Source organism: Oncorhynchus mykiss, chromosome 17 (genome assembly GCF_013265735.2).
Source record: "Oncorhynchus mykiss isolate Arlee chromosome 17, USDA_OmykA_1.1, whole genome shotgun sequence".
Taxonomy (NCBI): Eukaryota; Metazoa; Chordata; class Actinopteri; order Salmoniformes; family Salmonidae; genus Oncorhynchus; species Oncorhynchus mykiss.
In genome coordinates this window covers 57,175,545-57,199,183 of record NC_048581.1, presented here as the reverse complement: position 1 = coordinate 57,199,183, position 23,639 = coordinate 57,175,545, and the positions used below count along the sequence as shown (strand labels likewise).

General features: G+C 42.6%; 1 protein-coding gene across 4 annotated transcripts in view; it reads right to left on the bottom strand.

The window, feature by feature from the left end:
• nramp-alpha (natural resistance associated macrophage protein alpha) overlaps positions 1–22,733 on the bottom strand; it is a 49,236-nt gene extending 26,503 nt beyond the window's left edge. For 2 of the 4 annotated variants that reach the window (XR_002469101.2, XM_021567394.2), the window contains exons 1-2: positions 22,604–22,733; positions 5,964–6,080 (exon numbers count right to left, since the gene is read on the bottom strand). Coding sequence is in view for 3 of the 4 variants with exons in the window: in XM_021567394.2 (XP_021423069.2) it covers positions 5,964–5,994 (31 nt within the window). In the remaining variant the exon portion in view is untranslated. 4 annotated transcript variants of the gene reach the window in all.
• Between the last annotated feature and the right edge of the window lie 906 nt (positions 22,734–23,639).

Genomic DNA, 23,639 nt, shown 5'->3' with positions numbered 1-23,639 from the left:
ATCATTCAAATCATATGGTTTGGTTTCAATACTTCAAAACCAAATGGCAGGTCTAGGTAGTCAAAAATAGATGGGTGCAACCTCTTAACTCCGCTCACATGCCAGGACAACAACCAGCAAGACAAAAGAGCTGATTGTGGACTACAGGAAACAGAGGGCTGAGCACGCCCATAGTGCTTCAAGTTCCTCGGTGTCCACATCACTAACGAACTACATGGTCTAAACACACCAACACAGTCGTGAATAGGGCACGTCAATGCCTCTTTCCCCTCAGGTGGCTTAAAAGACTTGGCATGGGTCGTCAGATCCTCAAAGTTTTATAGCTGTACCACTGACAGCATCTTGACTGGCTGCATCACGGCTTGGTATGGCAACTGCCTGGCATCCGAGTGCAAGATGCTACAGGTGGTAGTGCATACGGCCCAGTACATCGCTGGGGCCGAGCTCCCTGCCATCCAGGACCTCTAGACCAGGCGGTGTAAGAGGAAGGCCCTAAAAATGGTCTAATACTTCTGCCACTCAGACTGTTCTCTCTGCTACCGCATGGCAAGTTGTACCGATGCACCAGGTCTGGAACCAACAGGACCCTTTACAGCTTCTACCCACAAGCCATAAGACTGCTAAATAGTTAATAGCTTTTATTCCTAGTTTACTCCTTTTACTGAGTAGTTGCTGCCGTCTGGCCACTCTACCATAAAGGCCTGATTGGTGGAGTGCTGTAGAGATGGTTGTACTTCTGGAATGTTTTCCCATCTCCACAGAGGAACTCCGGAGCTCTGTCAGAGTGACCATCGGGTTCTTGGTCACCTCCCTGACCAAGGCCCTTCTCACCTGACTGCTCAGTTTGGCCAGGTGGCCAACTCTAGGAAGAGTCTTGGTGGTTCCAAATGTCTTCCATTGAAGAATGATGGAGGCCACTGTGTTCTTGGGGACCTTCAAAGCGGCATACATTTGTTGATACCCTTCCCCAGACACGATCCTGTCTCGGAGCTCTAAGGACAATTCCTTCAACTTCATGGCTTAGTTTTTGCTCTAACATGCACTGTCAACCGTGGGACCTTATATAGACAGGTGTGTGCCTTTCCAAATAATGTCCAATCAACTCAATTTACCACACACAAGTGTACTCCAAAGGTGTGATTACTACCTCTGAGGGTTTAGAGCTTGAGGTAGTTTAGAGCTTGACGGTACACTTTCCTTCTCTCAGCACATATCAAAGCTGCAGGCTAAGGTTAAAGCTAGACTTGATTTCCTCTATCGTAATCGCTACTCTTTCACCCCAGCTGCCAAACACACCCCAATTCAGATGCCCATCCAACCCATGCTAGATTATGGAGACGTCATTTATAGATCGGCAGGTAAGGGTGCTCTCTAGCAGCTAAATGTTCTTTATCATTCGGCCATCAGATTTGCCACCAATGCTCCTTATAGGACACATCACTGCGCTCTATACTCTTCTATAAACTGGTCATCTCTGTATACCCGTCACAAGACCCACTGGTTGTTGCTTATTTATAAAACCTTCTTAGGCCTCGCTCCTCCCTATCTGAGGTATCTACTGCAGCCCTCATCCGCCACATGTTCTGTCTGTTCTGCCAGTCACATTCTGTTAAAGGTCCCCAAAGCACACACATCCCTGGATCGCTCGTCTTTTCAGTTCGCTGCAGCTAGTGACTGGAACGAGCTGCAACAAATGCTCAAACTGGACAGTTTTGACTCAATCATGGACACTCTTACTGACAGTTGTGGCTGCTTTGGGTGATGTATTGTCTCCTCTACCCTCTTGCCCTTTGTGCTGTTGTCAGTGCCCAACAATGTTTGTGCTGCTACCATGTTGTGCTGCTGCCATGTTGTGTTGCTGCCATGTTGTGTTGCTACCATGCTGTGTTAGCATGGCAGCAACACATGGCATGTCGTCTTAGGTCTCTCTTTGTGTAGTGTTGTGTTGTCTCTTGTCGTGATGTGTGTTTTGTCCTATATTTTTATTTAATTTATTTTTAATCCCAGCCCCCATTCCCGCAGGAGGCCTTTTGCCTTTTGGTAGGCCGTCATTGTAAATAAGAACTTGTTCTTAACGGACTTGCCTAGTTAAATTAAAAAGTTAAATAAAAATAAAATACTCCAATCAAGTTGTAGAAACATCTCAAGGATGATCAATGGAAACATGATGGACCTGAACTCAATTTCGAGTCTTTGCTATATGCAAAGGGTCTGAATACTTCCAAAGGCACTATATATAGCAAAGTTATCGTTACTAATTGTGTATTTATTATTACTTGTCTTACTTTACTATTATTTATCTTCTCTTCCTCTCTGCATTGTTGAGACGGGCTCGTAAGTACGCAATTCCCTGCTAGTCAACAACTGTTGTTACGACGCATCTGACAAATAAAATTTGATTTGATTTGAAAAGCGGTCTCACGTTAATTTAGCATTAATTAACATAAACCTATTTAGCATCTCCTGGCTTTCACGCACAGCATACAAGCCACTGATGCAGACCTTTGGAAAAACTACAATTAAAACAAATCGAATAAATCCATGTAATATAGCCTACACCATAACAATAAATCCATTATTTATTTTAGACAGGTCTAAAGAAACATGATATGAAGAAAATGTTGTCTATTTCAGAAGAACATAATAGCATACTCTGAGTTGTCCTTATGTTAGGTCCTGATCTGGCTATGCCATAAGGCTGTGGGCTACACAAAATCATTTAGCAGACAAGATTTCTTAGAATTCTGTGGCAGTATTTTATAGTATTCTGAATACAAATATAAATATATTTCCTCCAAACGATTTGAGGGAAGTCGCACATGCAGCTATTCTGCATTGAGCGGTTAACAAAGAAACAGGTAGTCTTATATGCTTAGAGTTATTTATGTACATTTATTTGTGCTACATATGTTGGGCTATATGTTTTGATTTTTAACACATTCTAAGGCTACACATGATGCGATGAATGATGATTTGAAAAAAGTTGCATGAAAGGCATGGGCTTTGCTTAGTTTTTTTTGTGCAGGCTGTACACAGTTCATCAGTCTCTCATTCACAATTTGACAAGCACTTGATAATGCCTCAAATTTCCCGGCTGCATCCCCTTTGTGTGGCTGTAATTTCTACCCAAAAAATCCATGCCTTTTGCAGCCAGTGGCCATTGCGCCCTTAGGCTGAATATAATAATTATAATTTCATTCTCCCGGATGCATTCCGAAGCACCTCTCATTGTCTGGTGATCGGGTCTTTCTCACAGGCTACAAGTGAAGACAGACACATCGGGGACCCAACTGCGCGCATCCTTATCCAAATCTGAGACGCATATTAAAGATATTGGAAAAACTGTCCTTTACTTTTCGTCAGCCAACAAGATGAGTAGGTTTAACAAACAGCAAAAGCAGTAGCCTATGTCAATCTACTATCCCCCATAGTACAAAAGTTTACATATTCTATTCGGTGCTATAAATAAATATCCAAACATAGTCTGGGACAGTTGTGGGATGCGATGGATCCCAAATTAATACAATGACTAGCATTTTTTTAAAAAAACAGTTTTAAGCAATGAGGTTTACGCAACAGATGAGAACGTTTAACTTAAAATGTTGAGAAACTATTTGACTATTTCTTCACATTATTAGCGCAGAAATGCGTACACGGATATGCGCATTTGTTCCATTAGCAGAAAAACACCATTCTCAAAAGTGACCATAAATTTGGCCACTTTAGTTGTGATACAAACCTTATAGGCCATTGGGCTAGGCTACATGAGGTGTGCGACAATGATTTTAAAAAGTTGCAAATGCATGGCTGTTTCTTGCCTTAAGCTGGGCATCACTCACAATTGATCATATATAATTCACAAGTTTTCAGCTAATATTGCCACCAATTAGACTATTTTTGATTTATCTTGTCTTGACATATACTAAATAATATGTGAAATTTGTTTTGATTTAGAATAGACGATTATCATGCACCGGGTCTCGAAAACAGGGGCAGAAAAAAAAGTAATCTACTGTATGCATTTAAATAGCGAATGGAGGACACTCTTCCCGCGGTTCATTTTCATGCCAGCCAGGTAGGCTATACTCCTGTTGTAAAGAGAAGCAATGTGCTTAATATTAGGAAATTTGAGAAATAAATATAGTAGGCCTAGCTTATAGAAAGCTGATGGGATCTTCTTTTTAATAGAGGCAATCTCACTGTTTTCTCACGCAATTGCATAGCCTATTGAAATGTTGCGCAACATGAGCTCATGGGCTCTCATGAAGTGTTTGATTCGATTTTCGAATACATTTGCATCGATGTCAGAGTGTTTAGAGGGACAATAGAGTGCTGAGTACCAGGCAGTTAGCATGTTTGGTAGGCTACTAATGACCATCAGCAGCATCAGAGCTTGGAGAAGACTAATTACCATGACTAAACGGTCAAGTGGAATTTGACTGCAGTCATGACTCGTGACCGCCGGTGTGGCGGTATTATAGACACGCCAAACATAACGTTTTGCATTGTTGCCAAAAAGTTCAATTTTGGTTTAATCTGACCAGAGCACCTTCTTCCACATGTTTGGTGTGTCTCCCAGGTGGCTTGTGGCAAACTTTAAACAACACTTTTTATGGATATCTTTAAGAAATGGCTTTCTTCTTGCCACTCTTCCATAAAGGCCAGATTTGTGCAATATACGACTGATTGTTGTCCTATGGACAGAGTCTCCCACCTCAGCTGTAGATCTCTGCAGTTCATCCAGAGTGATCATGGGCCTCTTGGCTGCATCTCTGATCAGTCTTCTCCTTGTATGAGCTGAAGGTTTAGAGGGACGGCCAAGTCTTGGTAGATTTGCAGTGGTCTGATACTCCTTCTATTTCAATATTATCGCTTGCACAGTGCTCCTTGGGATGTTTAAAGGTTGGGAAATATTTTTGTATCCAAATCCGGCTTTAAACTTCTTCACAACAGTATCTCGGACCTGCCTGGTGTGTTCCTTGTTCTTCATGATGCTCTCTGCGCTTTTAACGGACCTCTGAGACTATCACAGTACAGGTGCATTTATACGGAGACTTGATTACACACAGGTGGATTGTATTTATCATCATTAGTCATTTAGGTCAACATTGGATCATTCAGAGATCCTCACTGAACTTCTGGAGAGAGTTTGCTGCACTGAAAGTAAAGGGGCTGAATAATTTTGCACGCCCAATTTTTCAGTTTTTGATTTATTTTGAAATACCCAATAAATGTCGTTCCACTTCATGATTGTGTCCCACTTGTTGTTGATTCTTCACAAAAAAATACAGTTTTATATCTTTATGTTTGAAGCCTGAAATGTGGCAAAAGGTCGCAAAGTTCAAGGGGGCCGAATACTTTCGCAAGGCACTGTATATGCGTATTCTAGCATCTTGCCCTAGCATCTTGCCCTGACAAAATATCCCGTTTATTTTGGGAACGTTATTTTTCCAAAAATGAAAATACTGCCCCCTAGTCACAAGAGGTGCTTGCCATAACAAATGGGGTTGAATACTTGACTCAAGACATTTTAGCTTTTCCACTTTGACATTATGGGGTAATGTATGTTGGCCAATCAAAATAGAATAATTTTTAAATTCAGGCTGTAACAAAAAAATGTGGAAAAAGTCAAGTGGTGTGAATACTTTCTGAAGGCACTGTAAGTGAATCTATTGTGTGCACTTTAGAAGAGAGTTACCACTCCCACTACCAAGCTTCTCGTTGTAGTGCAGGACGTTTTTGCAAAAGCATTTCTATATTCTAGAACAATGTGTGAATCTCACATTGTCTTGTAAAAAAGGTCTTGGACCGAAATGTTAACAATAAATGAGTTTTAGTAAAGCAATTCTACAATTCTATGTATTGTGTAGGCAGGCATAGGGCCTATAGTGCACCATCTGTGCTGAGCTGACCACAGTAAGGCGTAGGAGTGAGTGTGTCGTGCTTCTGTTATCATAAGTTACCTTCCTGGTCTGCTTCCCGCGCTGTCTTCATTAGGGTGGGGTGGGGTTAAAGGGGGGCCCGAGGGGAGGGGGAGCTCTGTAAACGCAGGGACTGGAGATCTGTCTGGAAACAGACAACTGAAATTAAAACAAAAATATTAAGAAAAATATAATTTCAAACACTGCACATGACCACTTCCCTCATATTAGCCTAATAGTGAGAACATAACAAAAGCCTTGAATTGACCTCAATATGGTCACCATGGTTAGAATACATCTTATTCAGTACTTCCCTCAATGTGAAGTCAACAAAAAACCCCTGACCTCATTTACACAGTACAGCTTTACAAATGCCCATACAAGAGATATCAGAAGACCCTTGGGTCGTCGTTCCACCTCAAAAAGCATGAGAGGTTTTTGACAACCACCATCTTAGATCGACACGATTAGCACTCATGAAAGATTTTGCAGAAATAGAATTTGAACCCTGAGAAATTAAGCTAATTCATTGAAACCAAATTGCCCATTTCAAATTTAGAGGATTCAGATAATATTAAATAAATATATCCGATTTGGACCAAACTTCTTCCTACCAGTGAGTAAGACATGAGGGGGAAAAACAAAACAAAACAAAAGCCACTCAGACCCCTCATGCCAATCACAAACTAAAAACCTGTAGGATTATACAGTATCAGTTCTTGACTTTTGACAAGTAGTAAGAAGCTGTGGCTTGGAGTATTGCTTCTACATACAGTACCATGTAATGTATTCCCTGTGAATCAGGTGATTTTTTACTTTATTTTTCACATGTTCAGAGAAATTAGGTCATCGACGTTTGCATTATTTACCATAAAGTAGTGGGAAAGTACCAAATTCAGACCACTAGTTGCCGCTGTTCCTGCTATACCACCAAACTCTTAAATCCATTTTGCTGGTTTCTTGTGTTTAAATAGATAACATTTTCATTGCAACTTTGGGTAGAAAACCAATAGATTGTGTGGTCATCCTCACAAATCAAGCCAGTCCTCCAGGAAAGCAATTCACTTTGTCCTAATCGCAACCTAACGCTTCAGCCCAACTCTCCTTGAATAGTCCCCACAAGTGCTGGGTGATTGTGACAAAACTGGCACTTGACTAAGGTTGCACATTTTGTGGACTATTCACAGGTGGAAACTTTCCGTGGGATTTTTTTTTTTTTTACCACTCCACAAATTTCTTGTTTAACAAACTATAGTTTTGGCAAGTTGGTTAGGACATCTACTTTGTGCACGACAGAAGTAATTTTTCCCCAAAAAATTTACAGACAGATTATTTCACTCACTTATAATTCTCTGTATCACAATTCCAGTGGGTCAGAAGTTTACATACACATATTTGACTGTGCCTTTAAACAGCTTGGAAAATTCCAGAAAATTATGTCATGGCTTTAGAAGCTTCTGATAGGCTAATTGACATCATTTGAGTCAATTGGAGGTGTACGTATGGATGTATTTGAAGGCCTACCCTACCAAACTCAGTGCCTCTTTGCTTGACATTATGGGAAAAATCAAAAGAAATCAGCCAAGACCTCAAAACATGTTAGACCTCCACAAGTCTGGTTCATCCATGGGAGCAATTTCCAAATGCCTGAAGGTACCACCTTCATCTGTATAAACAACAGTACGCAAGTATAAACACCATGGGACCACGCAGCCGTCATACCGCTCAGGAAGGAGACGCATTCTGTCTCCTAGAGATGAACAGACTTTGGTGCGAAAAGTGCAAATCAATCCCAGGATAACAGCAAAATACCTTGTGAAGATGCTGGAGGCAACGGGTACAAAAGTATCTATATCCACAGTAAAACAAGTCCTATATCAACATAACCCGCAAGGCCGCTCAGCAAGGAAGAAGCCACTGCTCCAAAACTGCCATAAAAAAGCCAGACTACGGTTTGCAAATGCACATGGGACAAAGATTGTACTTTTTGGAGAAATGTCCTCTGGTCTGATGAAGCCATAATGACCCTGTTTGGAGGAAAAAGGGGGAGGCTTGCAAGCCGAAGAACACCATCTCAACCGTGAAGCACGGGGGTGAGAGTTTCATGTTGTGGAGGTACTTTGCTGCAGGAGGGACTGGTACACTTCACAAAATAGATGGCATCATGAGGAAGGACAATTGTGGATACAGTGCCTTGCGAAAGTATTCGGCCCCCTTGAACTTTGCGACCTTTTGCCACATTTCAGGCTTCAAACATAAATATATAAAACCGTATTTTTTTGAGAAGAATCAACAACAAGTGGGACACAATCATGAAGTGGAACGACATTTATTGGATATTTCAAACTTTTTTAACAAATCAAAAACTGAAAAATTGGGCGTGCAAAATTATTCAGCCCCTTTACTTTCAGTGCAGCAAACTCTCTCCAGAAGTTCAGTGAGGATCTCTGAATGATCCAATGTTGACTTAAATGACTGATGATAAATACAATCCACCTGTGTGTAATCAAGTCTCCGTATAAATGCACCTGCACTGTGATAGTCTCAGAGGTCCGTTAAAAGCGCAGAGAGCATCATGAAGAACAAGGAACACACCAGGCAGGTCCGAGATACTGTTGTGAAGAAGTTTAAAGCCGGATTTGGATACAAAAAGATTTCCCAAGCTTTAAACAAGGAAGCACTGTGCAAGCGATAATATTGAAATGGAAGGAGTATCAGACCACTGCAAATCTACCAAGACCTGGCCGTCCCTCTAAACTTTCAGCTCATACAAGGAGAAGACTGATCAGAGATGCAGCCAAGAGGCCCATGATCACTCTGGATGAACTGCAGAGATCTACAGCTGAGGTGGGAGACTCTGTCCATAGGACAACAATCAGTCGTATATTGCACAAATCTGGCCTTTATGGAAGAGTGGCAAGAAGAAAGCCATTTCTTAAAGATATCCATAAAAAGTGTTGTTTAAAGTTTGCCACAAGCCACCTGGGAGACACACCAAACATGTGGAAGAAGGTGCTCTGGTCAGATGAAACCAAAATTGAACTTTTTGGCAACAATGCAAAACGTTATGTTTGGCGTAAAAGCAACACAGCTCATCACCCTGAACACACCATCCCCACTGTCAAACATGGTGGTGGCAGCATCATGGTTTGGGCCTGCTTTTCTTCAGCAGGGACAGGGAAGATGGTTAAAATTGATGGGAAGATGGATGGAGCCAAATACAGGACCATTCTGGAAGAAAACCTGATGGAGTCTGCAAAAGACCTGAGACTGGGACAGAGATTTGTCTTCCAACAAGACAATGATCCAAAACATAAAGCAAAATCTACAATGGAATGGTTCAAAAATAAACATATCCAGGTGTTTGAATGGCCAAGTCAAAGTCCAGACCTGAATCCAATCGAGAATCTGTGGAAAGAACTGAAAACTGCTGTTCACAAATGCTCTCCATCCAACCTCACTGAGCTCGAGCTGTTTTGCAAGGAGTGAGCAAAACTGATAGAGACATACCTACAGCTGTAATCGCAGCAAAAGGTGGCGCTACAAAGTATTAACTTAAGGGGGCTGAATAATTTTGCACGCCCAATTTTTCAGTTTTTGATTTGTTAAAAAAGTTTGAAATATCCAATAAATGTCGTTCCACTTCATGATTGTGTCCCACTTGTTGTTGATTCTTCACAAAAAAATACAGTTTTATATCTTTATGTTTGAAGCATGAAATGTGGCAAAAGGTCACAAAGTTCAAGGGGGCCAAATACTTTCGCAAGGCACTGTATATTGAAGCAACATCTCAAGACATCAGTTAAAGTTAAAGCTTGGTCGCAAATGGGTCTTCCAAATGAACAATGACCCCAAGCATACTTCCAACGTTGTGGCAAAATAGCTTAAGGACAACAAAGTCAAGGTATTGGAGTGGCCATCACAAAGCCCTGACCTCAACCCTATTGAAGTGTGGGCAAAACTGAAAAAGTGTAAGCAATCAAGGAGGCCTACAAACCTGACTCAGTTACACCCACTCTGTCAGGAGCCCAAATTATTGTGGGAAGCATGTGGAAGGCTACCCGAAACGTTTGGCTGAAGTTAAACAATTTAAAGGCAATTTAAATGCTACCAAATACTAATTGAGTGTATGTAAACTTCTGACTCACTGGAAATGTTATGAAAGAAATAAAAGCTGAAATAAATCATGTTCTCTACTATTATTCTCTACTAGGAATGGTGAAAAACTGAGTTTAAATGTATTTGGCTAAGGTGTTTGTCAACTTCCGACTTCTGCAAATTAATATTAATAGCATTTAAATGTAGATTTTCTTTGCATTGGATATATTTACCCTATCATATGGAGACAGAAACAGAAACATTTTACCTTATCAGAAAAATCAATACACAGAAGTATATTTTTTTTAACCTGCCAATTTAGTTAAGAAATTCATGTTAGCAGGCAATATTAACTAGGGAAATTGTGTCACTTCTGTATGCAACAGTTTGGGGGCGCCTGGCTCATTGCAAACTAATTTGCCAGAATTTTACATAATTATGACATAACATTGAAGGTTGTGCAATGTAACAGCAATATTTAGACTTAGGGATGCCACCCGTTCGATAAAATACGGAACGGTTCTGTATTTTACCTAAAGAATCAACGTTTTGTTTTTGAATAGTTTCCGGATTTTACCATATTAATGACCAAAGGCTCGTATTTCTGTGTTTATTATATTATAATTAAGTCTATGATTTGATATTTGAGAGAGCAGTCTGACTGAGTGGTGGCAGGCAGCAGCAGGCTAGTAAGCATTCATTCAAACTTTATTGCGTTTGCCAGCTGCTCTTAGCAACTCTTGAATCACAGTGCTGTTTATGACTTCAAGCCTATCAACTCCTTAGATTAGGCTGGCAATACTAAAGTGTCTATTAGAACATCCAATAGTCAAAGGTATATGAAATACAAATGGTATATAGAGTGAAATAGTCTACGCGTCATAATTCCTATAATATATACAACCTAAAACTTCTTAAATGAGATCATTGAAGAACTGGGAATATTTTACCACCAGCTTTGAAATGTTCTCATGTTCTGAGCAAGGAACTTAAACATTATATTTTTTACATGGCACATTTGCACTTTTACTTTCTTCTCCAACACTGTGTTTTTGCATTATTTAAACCAAATTGAGCATGTTTCATCATTTATTTGAGACTAAATTGATTTTATTTATGTATTATATTAAGTTTAAAAAGTTCTCATTGTTCAAAGATTTCAATATTGGTTTCCTCAGAACAGAGAATCTTGTTTCTCAAGATCTGAGAGTCCTTCAGGTGCCTATTGGCAAACCGGGCTGTAGTGTACCTTTTACTGATGAGTGGCTTCCATCTGGCCACTCTACCATAAAGGCCTGATTGGTGGAATGCTGCAGAGATTGTTGTCCTTCTGGAAGGTGTGTGTGTCTTTCCAAATCATGTTCAATCAATAGAATTTAACACAGGTGGACTCCAAGTTGTAGAAACATCAAGGATGATCAATGGAAACAGGATGCATTGGAGCTCAATTTATAGTCTCATAGCAAAGGGTCCGAATACATATGTAAAAAAGGTGTCTGTTTATTTTTATGAATTAGTTTTCACTTTATCATGGTGTATTGTGTTTAGATTGATGAGGAAAAAATTATGTATAATAATGTTACAAAACTTGGAAAAGGGGATGGGGTCTGAATACACTATGTTTGACCAGTAGTATGAAGCTGCGGCTTGTAGTATTGCTTCTCCATTCTATGTAATGTGTTCCCTGTTCAGAGAGAATAATTGAAGTCACTTATATTGTTTACCATGAAGTAGTGCGGAAACCCCAGGTTTTGTTCACAATGCAGCTGTTACCGCAATACCGCCAGTCTTTTATATATTTTGCAGGTCTCGTGTTAATTAAATAGATCACAACATATTCTTTGCAACTTTGTGTAGAAAACCAATAGATTTGCCTCATGATGAAAAACAATTGTGTGGTCATCCTCACAATTCAAGCCAGTCCTCCATGAAAGAAAATCAGTTTGTTGGTCTTTTATGCTTAATCTGTGTCTAGGAAACCACCCCTTTGTGTGTAGTTCTCTCTTCAAGAAAGGTCTGGATTAGTTATTGTTAGACCATTCCTGTTGAACAAGCAAACCATTAGGCTTTAGTTCTAATGGTTTCAATGGTATGGTCTGTAATGATCATCAATGGTAAAAGTTCCAAACACACTGTGTATTGATTTGCAATTTTAATGGTTTTGGGTTGCGTTGGGTTTAATGGTAAATGTCACTAATCACAATAGATAGAGCTGTTTCCTGATCATTTCATTTTCTTTTATTTTTAAATGAGACTTCCATGCAATTATTTATTTTATTAAGGTTATTACAACATTGTAGTCCCAACATTGTAGTCCCTTGCCCATTTCTTAATCAATATTTTGGGCTTATAGGAAAAGTCTTCATATGAGAATTGCATAGGGATAGCCCCCTAAGAGAGCAGGGTGATTCTCATGAATTCAGTTGTAAAGAGCGACTGCCCCTAAAAAGAAACTAATCCCTTTGAAAACGGTCTATGTGGGATTGACGAGTCAAACATTTATTCTGGTGTCAAAATTGACTACAAAGTGTAAATAGGATCATTTTTATCAAAGCCAGTCTAGTCTAAAACTGAGTTTGGAACCTCAGTGTGTCACACTGACAGGAGTGCTCAAAAGAAAAGACAACAAATAAGGTTGGGCTTGGATTATAATTGTCAACGAATCATGCTTTGTTTTGCCTGAATGCCAAGCGTCATGTCTGAAGGAAACCTGGCACCATCCCTATGGTGAAGCATGGTGGTGGCAGCATCATGCTGTGGGGATATTTTTCAGCGACGTGGACTGGGAGACTAGTCAGGATCGAGGGAAAGCTGAACGGAGCAAAGTACCAAGAGATTCTTGATGAAAACCTGCTCCAGAGCACTCAGCACCTCAGACTGGGGCAAAGGTTCACCTTCCAACAGGACACCCAGCAAAGACAATCCAGGAGTGACTTCAGGACAAGTCTCAATGTCCTTAAGTGGCCGAGCCCAGAGCCCGGACTTGAACCCAATCGAACATCTCGGGAGAGACCTGAAAATAGTTGTGCAGCGACGCTCTCCATCCAACCTGACAGAGCTTGAGAGGCTCTGCAGAGAAGAACGGCAGAAACTCCCCAAATACAAGTGTGCCAAGCTTGTAGTGTCATACCCAAGAAGACTCGAGGCTGTAATCGCTGTCAAAGGTGTTTCAAAAAAGTACTGAATATAGGACCGAATACTTATGCAAATGTGATAAATGTTATTATTTATTTGCCAACATTTGTTGTTTTTTTTTTTATAACTTTTTGCTTTGTCATTATGGGGTATTGTATATTGAGATATAATAAAAAACAAACAATTGAATCCATTTTAGAATAAGGCTGTAATACTTTTCAACTATTAACTTGGTCAGGCCCTAAATTAGTGCTAGCAAACTTACAACATTGTTTCCCATGCCAGTGAGCTCCAGACAGACACAACTGTAGGCTATTTGCGCAAGGAAAATGGGTAATCAGGTAGGCCTATTTTATGACATTTCCACCGGATCAGAGTATCACATTTGTTTCCCCTTTCATGGTGAGTGGTTATTGCAAGGGATAGAGCTGGAAACAGTTGAGGAACTATTGTCATTCTCAATGGATGTAAAAATAGACATAATTTACTTGCTGTTTGAGGCGAAGAAAAACTTACTTTGAGAAGCTCCAAAGTGATGCTGAGTTAAGACAATCAGAAATAGTATCAGATCCCCAAATGGGCAAATTTTGGGGCCTAAATTTGCATGCAGGCCAGGCAGCCTAGGTCTCCTTCTCCTTCTCCGCATAATCAAGTGAGTGTCCTTAATCAAAATTGACAGGAGTGCTCAAAACAAAAGACAACAAATAAATTGACAAAAAAAAAGGGGCTTCAGGATCGTCACGGTATTTTTGGGCATTCATATAGCCACCGATAAAATACAATTGTGTTCGTTGTCCTTAGCTTATGCCTGCCCATACCATAACGTTGACATCATTAAACCACTTGTGCGCACACAACACGCCAGACACGTGGTCTGTGGTTGTGAGGCTGGTTGGACGTAGTGCCAAATTCCCTAAAAACGACATTGGAGGCAGCTTAAGGTAGAGAAATGAACATTCAATTATCTGGCAACAGCTCCATGTGGACATTCCTGCAGTCAGCATACCAATTGTACGCTCCCTCAAAACTTGAGACATCTGTGGCATTGTGACGCCTGACAAACTGCACGTTTTAGCGTGGCCTTTTATTGTCCCCAGCACAAGGTAATGATTATGCTTTTTAATTAGCTTCTTGATAATCCATCCAACTGACAGGTGTGGCATATCTTGGCAAAGTAGAAATGTTCACTAATAGGGATTTAAACAAATCAGAACATTTGAGAGAAATAAGCTTTTTATTTTATCTCAGCTCATAAAACATGGGACCAACACTATACATGTTGCATTTATATTTTCATTCAGTGTATGCTGAATGTATCAACAAAAATAACCAAACAAAACTGTCATGTATTGTCATATTATGTCTTGTTCCTGTTCTTTCTCTTCACTCCGTCTCCCTCTGCTGGTCGTATTAGGTTACCTTCTCTTCCCCTCCTTCCCCCAGCTGCTCCTCATCTTCTCTAACTACCTCGTTCACCCTTTTCCCACCTGTTCCCTTTTTTCCCTCTGATTAGGTCTCTATTTCTCTCTCTGTTCCTGCTTCTGTCTTTGTCAGATTCTCGTTTGAGTTTCTCATGCCAGAACCAAACTATCGTCTCGTTTGCTTCAACCTTGTCCTGTCCTGTCGGAATCTGCCTGTTCATCTGAGGCTACGTGTGATCAGGTACCTCTGTCCTCTACAACCCAGCTATTCTCCTCTGCTGCTAGAAGGGGACTCTAACCCAGCTATTCTCCTCTGCTGCTAGAAGGGGAACTCTTCTGTGATTTTCAGAAGGACTTTATGTTTAATTTGTGTTTTGACATTAAAGGACTATGTTTTTGTTAAACCGCTTTTGGGTCCTCACTCACGTGCATAACAGAAGAATCTGACCAAGAATGGACCCAGCGACTTCGGATCCTCTCCACTCAGCCGTCGAGATCCAGGGAGCGATGCTAGGCAGACACGAGCAGGAATTGTCTGCTGCTCAACATGCCGTTGAGACCCTGGCCGCCCAAGTCTCCAACCTCACAGAACAGATTCACCATCTCCGCCTCGATCCACCGGCCACTTCCAGAGCTTTCGAATCTCCGGAGCCCAGAATCAATAACCCGCCGTGTTACTCTGGGGAGCCCACTGAATGCCGCTCGTTCCTCACCCAGTGTGATAGTGTTTTCTCTCCAGCCCAACACTTACTCCAGGAGCACAGCTCGTATCGCCTACGTCATATCTCTCCTTACTGGACGGGCTCGTGAGTGAGGCACGGCAATCTGGGAGGCGAGGGCTGAGTGTACTAACCAGTATCAGGACTTTAAGGAGGAGATGATACGGGTTTTTGATCGTTCTGTTTTTGGGGAGGAGGCTTCCAGGGTCCTGTCTTCCCTATGTCAAGGTAATCGATCCATAACAGATTACTCTATTGAGTTTCGCACTCTTGCTGCCTCCAGTGACTGGAACGAGCCGGCTTTGCTCGCTCGTTTTCTGGAGGGTCTCCGCGCGGAGGTAAAGGATGAGATTCTCTCCCGGGAGGTTCCTTCCAGCGTGGATTCCTTGATTGAACTCGCTATTCGCATAGAGCGACGGGTTGATCTTCGTCACCGAGCTCGTGGAAAGGAGCTCGCGTTCTCCGTTGCCCCCCTCTCCGCATCACTACCATCTTCCTCCGCCGGCTCGGGTGCTGAGCCTATGCAGCTGGGGGGTATCCACATCTCAACTAAGGAGAGGGAACGGAGAATCACCAACCGCCTCTCTCTATTGCGGTTCCGCTGGTCATTTTGTCACTTCATGTCCAGTAAAAGCCAGAGCTCATCAGTAAGCGGAGGGCTACTGGTGAGCGCTACTACTCTGGTCTCTCCTTCAAGATCCTGCACTACCTTGTCGGTCCATCTACGCTGGACCGGTTCGTCAGCTTCCTGCAGTGCCTTGATAGACTCTGGGGCGGAGGGCTGTTTTATGGACGAGACCTGGGCTCGGGAACATGACATTCCTCTCAGACAGTTAAGGAAGGCCACGGCCTTGTTCGCTTTGGATGGTAGTTCTCTCCCCAGGATTCAGCGTGAGACGCTACCTTTAACCCTCACTGTCTCTGGTAATCATAGCGAAACCCTTTTTTAATTTTTCGTTCACCTTTTACACCTGTTGTTTTGGGCCATCCCTGGCTAGTTTGTCATAATCCTTCTATTAATTGGTCTAGTAATTCTATCCTCTCCTGGAACGTCTCTTGTCATGTGAAATGTTTAATGTCTGCTATCCCTCCTGTTTCCTCTGTCTCTTCTTCACAGGAGGAGCCTGGTGATTTGACAGGGGTGCCGGAGGAATATCACGATCTGCGCACGGTGTTCAGTCGGTCCAGGGCCACCTCTCTTCCTCCACACCGGTCGTATGATTGTAGTATTGATCTCCTTCCGGGAACCACTCCCCCCCGGGGTAGACTATACTCTCTGTCGGCTCCCGAACGTAAGGCTCTCGAGGATTATTTGTCTGTAGCTCTTGACGCCGGTACCATAGTCCCCTCCTCCTCTCCCGCCGGAGCGGGTTTTTTTTTTTGTTAAGAAGAAGGACGGGTCCCTGCGCCCCTGCATAGATTATCGAGGGCTGAATGACATAACAGTGAAGAATCGTTATCCGCTTCCTCTTATGTCTTCAGCCTTCGAGATCCTGCAGGGAGCCAGGTTTTTCACTAAGTTGGATCTTCGTAACGCTTACCATCTCGTGCGCATCAGGGAGGGGGACGAGTGGAAGACGGCGTTTAACACTCCGTTAGGGCACTTTGAGTACCGGGTTCTTCCTTTCGGCCTCGCTAACGCTCCAGCTGTCTTTCAGGCATTAGTCAATGACGTCCTGAGAGACATGCTGAACATCTTTGTTTTCGTTTACCTTGACGATATCCTGATTTTTTTCACCGTCACTCCAGATTCATGTTCAGCACGTTCGACGTGTCCTCCAGCGCCTTTTAGAGAATTGTCTTTTTGTGAAGGCTGAGAAGTGCACTTTTCATGCCTCCTCCGTCACATTTCTCGGTTCTGTTATTTCCGCTGAAGGCATTAAGATGGATCCCGCTAAGGTCCAAGCTGTCATTGATTGGCCCGTCCCTAAGTCACTCGTCGAGCTGCAGCGCTTTCTCGGCTTCGCGAATTTCTATCGTCGTTTCATCCGTAATTTCGGTCAGGTGGCAGCTCCTCTCACAGCCCTTACTTCTGTCAAGACGTGCTTTAAGTGGTCTGTTTCCGCCCAGGGGGCTTTTGATCTCCTCAAGAATCGTTTTACATCCGCACCTATCCTTGTTACACCTGACGTCTCTAGACAGTTCGTTGTCGAGGTTGACGCGTCAGAGGTGGGCGTGGGAGCCATTCTTTCTCAGCGCTCCCTCTCTGACGACAAGGTCCACCCTTGCGCGTATTTTTCTCATCGCCTGTCGCCGTCGGAACGTAACTATGATGTGGGAAACCGCGAACTGCTCGCCATCCGCTTAGCCCTAGGCGAATGGCGACAGTGGTTGGAGGGGGCGACCGTTCCTTTTGTCGTTTGGACTGACCATAGGAACCTTGAGTACATCCGTTCTGCCAAACGACTTAATGCGCGTCAGGCTCGTTGGGCGCTGTTTTTCGCTCGTTTCGAGTTCGTGATTTCTTATCGTCCGGGCTCTAAGAACACCAAGCCTGATGCTTTATCTCGTCTCTTCAGTTCTTCAGTAGCCTCCACTGACCCCGAGGGGATTCTCCCTGAGGGGCGTGTTGTCGGGTTGACTGTCTGGGGAATTGAGAGGCAGGTAAAGCAAGCGCTCACTCACACTCCATCGCCGCGCGCTTGTCCTAGGAACCTTCTTTTCGTTCCCGTTCCTACTCGTCTGGACGTTCTTCAGTGGGCTCACTCTGCCAAGTTAGCCGGCCACCCCGGCGTTCGGGGTACGCTTGCTTCCATTCGCCAGCGTTTTTGGTGGCCCACCCGGGAGCATGACACGCGTCGTTTTGTGGCTGCTTGTTCGGTCTGCAAGCAGACTAAGTCCGGTAACTCCCCTCCTGCCGGCCGTCTCAGACCGCTTCCCATTCCCTCTCGACCGTGGTCTCACATCGCCTTAGATTTTATCACCGGACTGCCTTCGTCAGCGGGGAAGACTGTTATTCTTACGGTTGTCGATAGGTTCTCTAAGGCGGCTCATTTTATTCCCCTCGCTAAGCTCCCTTCTGCTAAAGAAACGGCACAAATCATCATCGAGAATGTTTTCAGAATTCATGGCCTTCCGTCAGACGTCGTTTCGGACAGGGGTCCGCAATTCACGTCTCAATGTTGGAGGGAGTTTTGCCGTTTGATTGGGGCTTCCGTCAGTCTCTCTTCCGGCTTTCACCCCCAGTCTAACGGTCAAGCAGAACGGGCCAATCAGACTATTGGTCGCATCTTACGCAGTCTTTCTTTTCGTAACCCTGCGTCTTGGTCAGAACAGCTCCCCTGGGCAGAATACGCCCACAACTCGCTTCCTTCGTCTGCGACCGGGCTATCTCCTTTTCAGAGTAGCCTCGGGTACCAGCCTCCGCTGTTCTCGTCTCAGTTCGCCGAGTCCAGCGTCCCCTCCGCTCAGGCTTTTGTCCAACGTTGCGAGCGCACCTGGAAGAGGGTCAGGTCTGCACTTTGCCGTTATAGGGTGCAGACTGTGAGAGCCGCTAATAAGCGTAGAACTAAGAGTCCTAGATATTGTCGCGGTCAGAGAGTTTGGCTCTCCACTCAGAACCTTCCCCTTAAGACAGCTTCTCGCAAGTTGACCCCGCGGTTCATTGGTCCGTTCCGTATTTCTCAGATCATTAATCCTGTCGCAGTGCGACGACTTCTTCCGCGATATCTTCATCGCGTCCACCCGGTCTTCCATGTCTCCTGTGTTAAGCCCGTTCTTCGCGCCCCCGCTCGTCTTCCACCCCCCCCATCCTTGTCGAGGGTGCACCTATCTACAGGGTCCGTAAGATATTGGACATGCGTCCTCGGGGCCGTGGTCCTCAGTACCTAGTGGATTGGGAGGGGTACGGTCCTGAGGAAAGGAGTTGGGTTCCCTCTCGGGACGTGCTGGACCGTTCGCTGATCGATGATTTCCTCCGTTGCCACCAGGTTTCCTCCTCGAGTGCGCCAGGAGGCGCTCGGTGAGTGGGGGGGTACTGTCATGTATTGTCATATTATGTCTTGTTCCTGTTCTTTCTCTTCACTCCGTCTCCCTCTGCTGGTCGTATTAGGTTACCTTCTCTTCCCCTCCTTCCCCCAGCTGCTCCTCATCTTCTCTAACTACCTCGTTCACCCTTTTCCCACCTGTTCCCTTTTTTCCCTCTGATTAGGTCTCTATTTCTCTCTCTGTTCCTGCTTCTGTCTTTGTCAGATTCTCGTTTGAGTTTCTCATGCCAGAACCAAACTATCGTCTCGTTTGCTTCAACCTTGTCCTGTCCTGTCGGAATCTGCCTGTTCATCTGAGGCTACGTGTGATCAGGTACCTCTGTCCTCTACAACCCAGCTATTCTCCTCTGCTGCTAGAAGGGGACTCTAACCCAGCTATTCTCCTCTGCTGCTAGAAGGGGAACTCTTCTGTGCTTTTCAGAAGGACTTTATGTTTCATTTGTGTTTTGACATTAAAGGACTCTGTTTTTGTTAAACCGCTTTTGGGTCCTCACTCACGTGCATAACAAAAACATTCTAGATGACAAATTATGTTAATTTAACGGTAAATGTAGGTTACTACTGGTGATACTGGTGTGCCATCCCTGCGGCCTCCATAATGGATTAGTCCACTTAGACAGGTGACTTGTGTGCCATATATAAAAATAATTTATTTGCCACTGCTCGACTAAAAAAAAAATCTTGCTTGACCAACAGCCTATCGTCCAAACAATCGACTAAATGTGGTCAGCCCTAATGGGTAGGAATAAGTTTGGTCCCAAATCAGATGTTAGGTAATAGAATTATTTAATATTATCTGAATCCTATAAATAAAAAATGGCCAATGTGTGCAATTCTTAATTTCTTTGAGATCAAATTAAATTTCAACAAAATAATGTTTCAAGAATGCCTATTTTACTTGGTTCTAACTACAGAAACAACTTCAGAACAATCTGAGATGGTGGGTGTCATGGCATGCTGAAATGACATGGAACGACTCCCTATCCATTGTCAACCTTGGACTTACACCCCAATCAATGTAAATCAAATTAAATTGTATAGCACCTGTGTATAGGACTACTCAGTCAAAATTGTCAAATTACCAGTCCCGGTCATTCATTCTTCCCAAGAACAGACGCATGAGACTGAGAAGAATGGAACAGAGTGGGAGCAGTTCTGCTCTCCCCCTAACCTCAGGCCTCTCTCGCCCCCCTCCTCTCTCTCTACCAGACCTAATCTGCAAAAAACAGCTCACTCCATATCTGTCACCTCCCTAACGGAACAAGGACCTTGCACACACACAATCTCTTTTAAAGGTACAACAGCCTAAATTAGGACTGAAGCACAAATCTTTAGGCTACATTCCTCACAAGACAAGGAACAGTTTGACCTAGAAATGCCTCAGAGGGCTGAATGAACAGCGTAGCAACTTTAGAACATCTTATAAAGTTGTTTAAAATGTTATACTAGGCTATAGGCCTTGCCAAAAGATATCGACCATACCGTTATGATAGTTTACACTGAGGTCAGAACGCAATCATGGTTACATTAAGACACTGTGGTGCTGGTGCGAGATATGGGTAAGAAAACATACCTCAATGCAAGGATGGGATATGCCACTGTACCTATATCTACACTACTCCATTGAGAAGATTAAAATGATGAACTAGCAGTATTTCAAACAGTGAAGTTATGTAAGGTATATGTTTGAACCTGCAACCTACACTGCATACATGAGACTAGCCCTTGATCATGACTCTCAGTTCCATTACAGTACACATAAGAGTCATTGGACAAAGGAGTATTTTGTACGGTGGAGTTTTGTAAATAGCGTCGACACTGTCTGAACATTAACACGCATCGCTTACATTACGTTTTTGGAAGCATAAGGCCCTCATCTTTCATATCAGAGTGATATTTAAAAAAAATACATTAAATTGAGACACACCGTTATAGGGTTAGAGTTAGTATTCCCACATGGGCATATATCCATGTTACAGCATGTGTTTACAGAAAACAGACTGTAGACAGATAATTAGCGCAGGTAACAGAAGAAAAATACTGTTGGCTGCAGCTGTGATAAAGCCGGTTAAAACAGTGTACAGTAAGTGTGTTTTGTATTTGTGAAATTGTGATATGAAAGTAAAAGGCTTTATATTTCAAGAACTGTATCGCAATGAATAACCGATTCACGTTTAGATGCAGTATTGGCTGCCAGAGCCAGTCTACTTCTGAAAATGACTTAAGGTCTTTGGACCTTAAACTGGAACTGACAACGATTTAGCAATATTAAATCTTATTCAAATATGTTCATATACACCCCCAGGAAGAATATGACACTTTTTTTTGCACCATTTCTGACAAGCGAGCACTTAGATATGGTCATATTCATCTTTTCATAAATTCATAGAATTAGTCAATAAAACCTAATAAAAACATATTTTTCAAGGACAGAAGTCTACACAGACCGGTGACCCATAGCCAATCAAAGCTGCAATAGGCTTATAGGCTAATAAGGCATTTGTCACACGGGCCTGCCACCATTCCCTTTGAATTGGACTGTGTTCACAGGCAGTAGCGCGACTTCTGATCATTGGAATGCATTCGCCAAAAGCCACAAAATACACCCGAATGAATTTCTGCAAATACAGTGCATTTGGAAAGTATTCAGACCCCTTGACTTTTTACACATTTTGCAAATGTGTATAATATGTACACTCAGACAAGAGTGCTCTGAAATCAGAGTATGAACGCACGCAATATGCATGTCATGGAATAGAGTTAAATACAATCATTTTTTAAAAATTCTTATGAAGTTAGTTTTTAAGCATAAACTGGGAATTCGATTTTTTTTTTTTTACTGATATTATGATTGTGTTTCATATCTGCAAAGTAGTTCAAAGGCTGTCGGTTCCACTTTAAGGAGTAACGGTAACATTGGGCTCCTTAAGAGCACTACTTGGACTACTTGGACACTAGACTATATTTATTTCCTGTAAACTGTTTGATCACATGGGCTCACTTTGACAGTGAGACCCAGTCAAAAACAACTAACGTTAAATAGCAAGCAAGTGGATTAGGAAGGGAGCCAGAAAGTCTAGACATTTCTATGGTTGGCAGCTACTTAAAATGACCAAAAAGTAGACATCAAATGAGTAACGTTACCATAAAGCAGTGAAGAAAGATGTTATCGTGACTTTCGTTTTTTTTTATTAACAGTTAACGTTAACTAGCTAGCCAGCTAACTTTGACCTATCTGGCAAGCAATTAGCCGGTTAAATAGCTGCACAGTTCACAAGTAAAACAACCACTGGAATACATTTTTAAAAAATGTGCCGTCTTACCTGGATATAGCGTGTAAAAAGTATGGTCGTGTAAATGTCATTACATTAAATAACACATAGCTAACGTTAGATAGATGTCGACACAAGCAAGTGCAGTGACACCACTGAGCCAGTAACACAACATCTTCTTTGGTGGGGTTTATCAGTAGTTGGCATCCAACGTTATGGTACATTACTGCCACCTACTGTACTGGAGTGCGGGCCAGAGAAAGTGAGAAACTAAATCCTATCTGCCAGGCCCGTTGCTCTTAAAAAATATCAAATATATAATAACATTCTACTCAATATACTAATTAAACTAATTTCCTGTATCCCCTTTTCCCTCGTACTAGATCTCAGTGTCTCTTTCCCTCTGAAACTGCTCACACTGTATCTGTTTAATGGCAAGAATAACACTTTCCTGTTGGATGCTTTTCTATCACATTTCAGATCTTATTCAACTGGCTGGGTCTCAAGTTTAATTTTGCAAAAAATCGTCTCCTCTCTTCTGTCCCTTACTGCCGTTCTACCCTCCCCAACCTTCCTCTGTACTTGAAATAAATGCCTTAATATATCTATTCCACTGCTCCTGCCATCTCTGCACCATCTCCATATCAGGCTTGTTGCCTTTGCCTTGCTCATTTGGTATTTTATTAGGATCCCCATTAGCTGTTGCAAATGCAGCAGCTACTCTTCCTGGGGTCCACACAAACATGAAACATAATACAGAATGACATAATACAGAACTACATTAGACAAGAACAGCTCAAGGACAGAACTACATACATTTTTAAAAAGGCACACGTACCCTACATATCAATGCATACACACAAACTATCTAGGTCAAAAAGGGGAGAGGCGTTGTGCGTTGGGCGTTGTTGCTTTATTTATTTCTTGAAACCAGGTTTGCTGTTTATTTGAGCAATATGAGATGGAAGGATGTTCCATGCAATAAGGGCTCTATATAATACTGTACGTTTTCTTGAATTTGTTCTGGATTTGGGGACTATGAAAAGACCACTGGTGGCATGTCTGGTGGGATAAGTTTGTGTGTCAG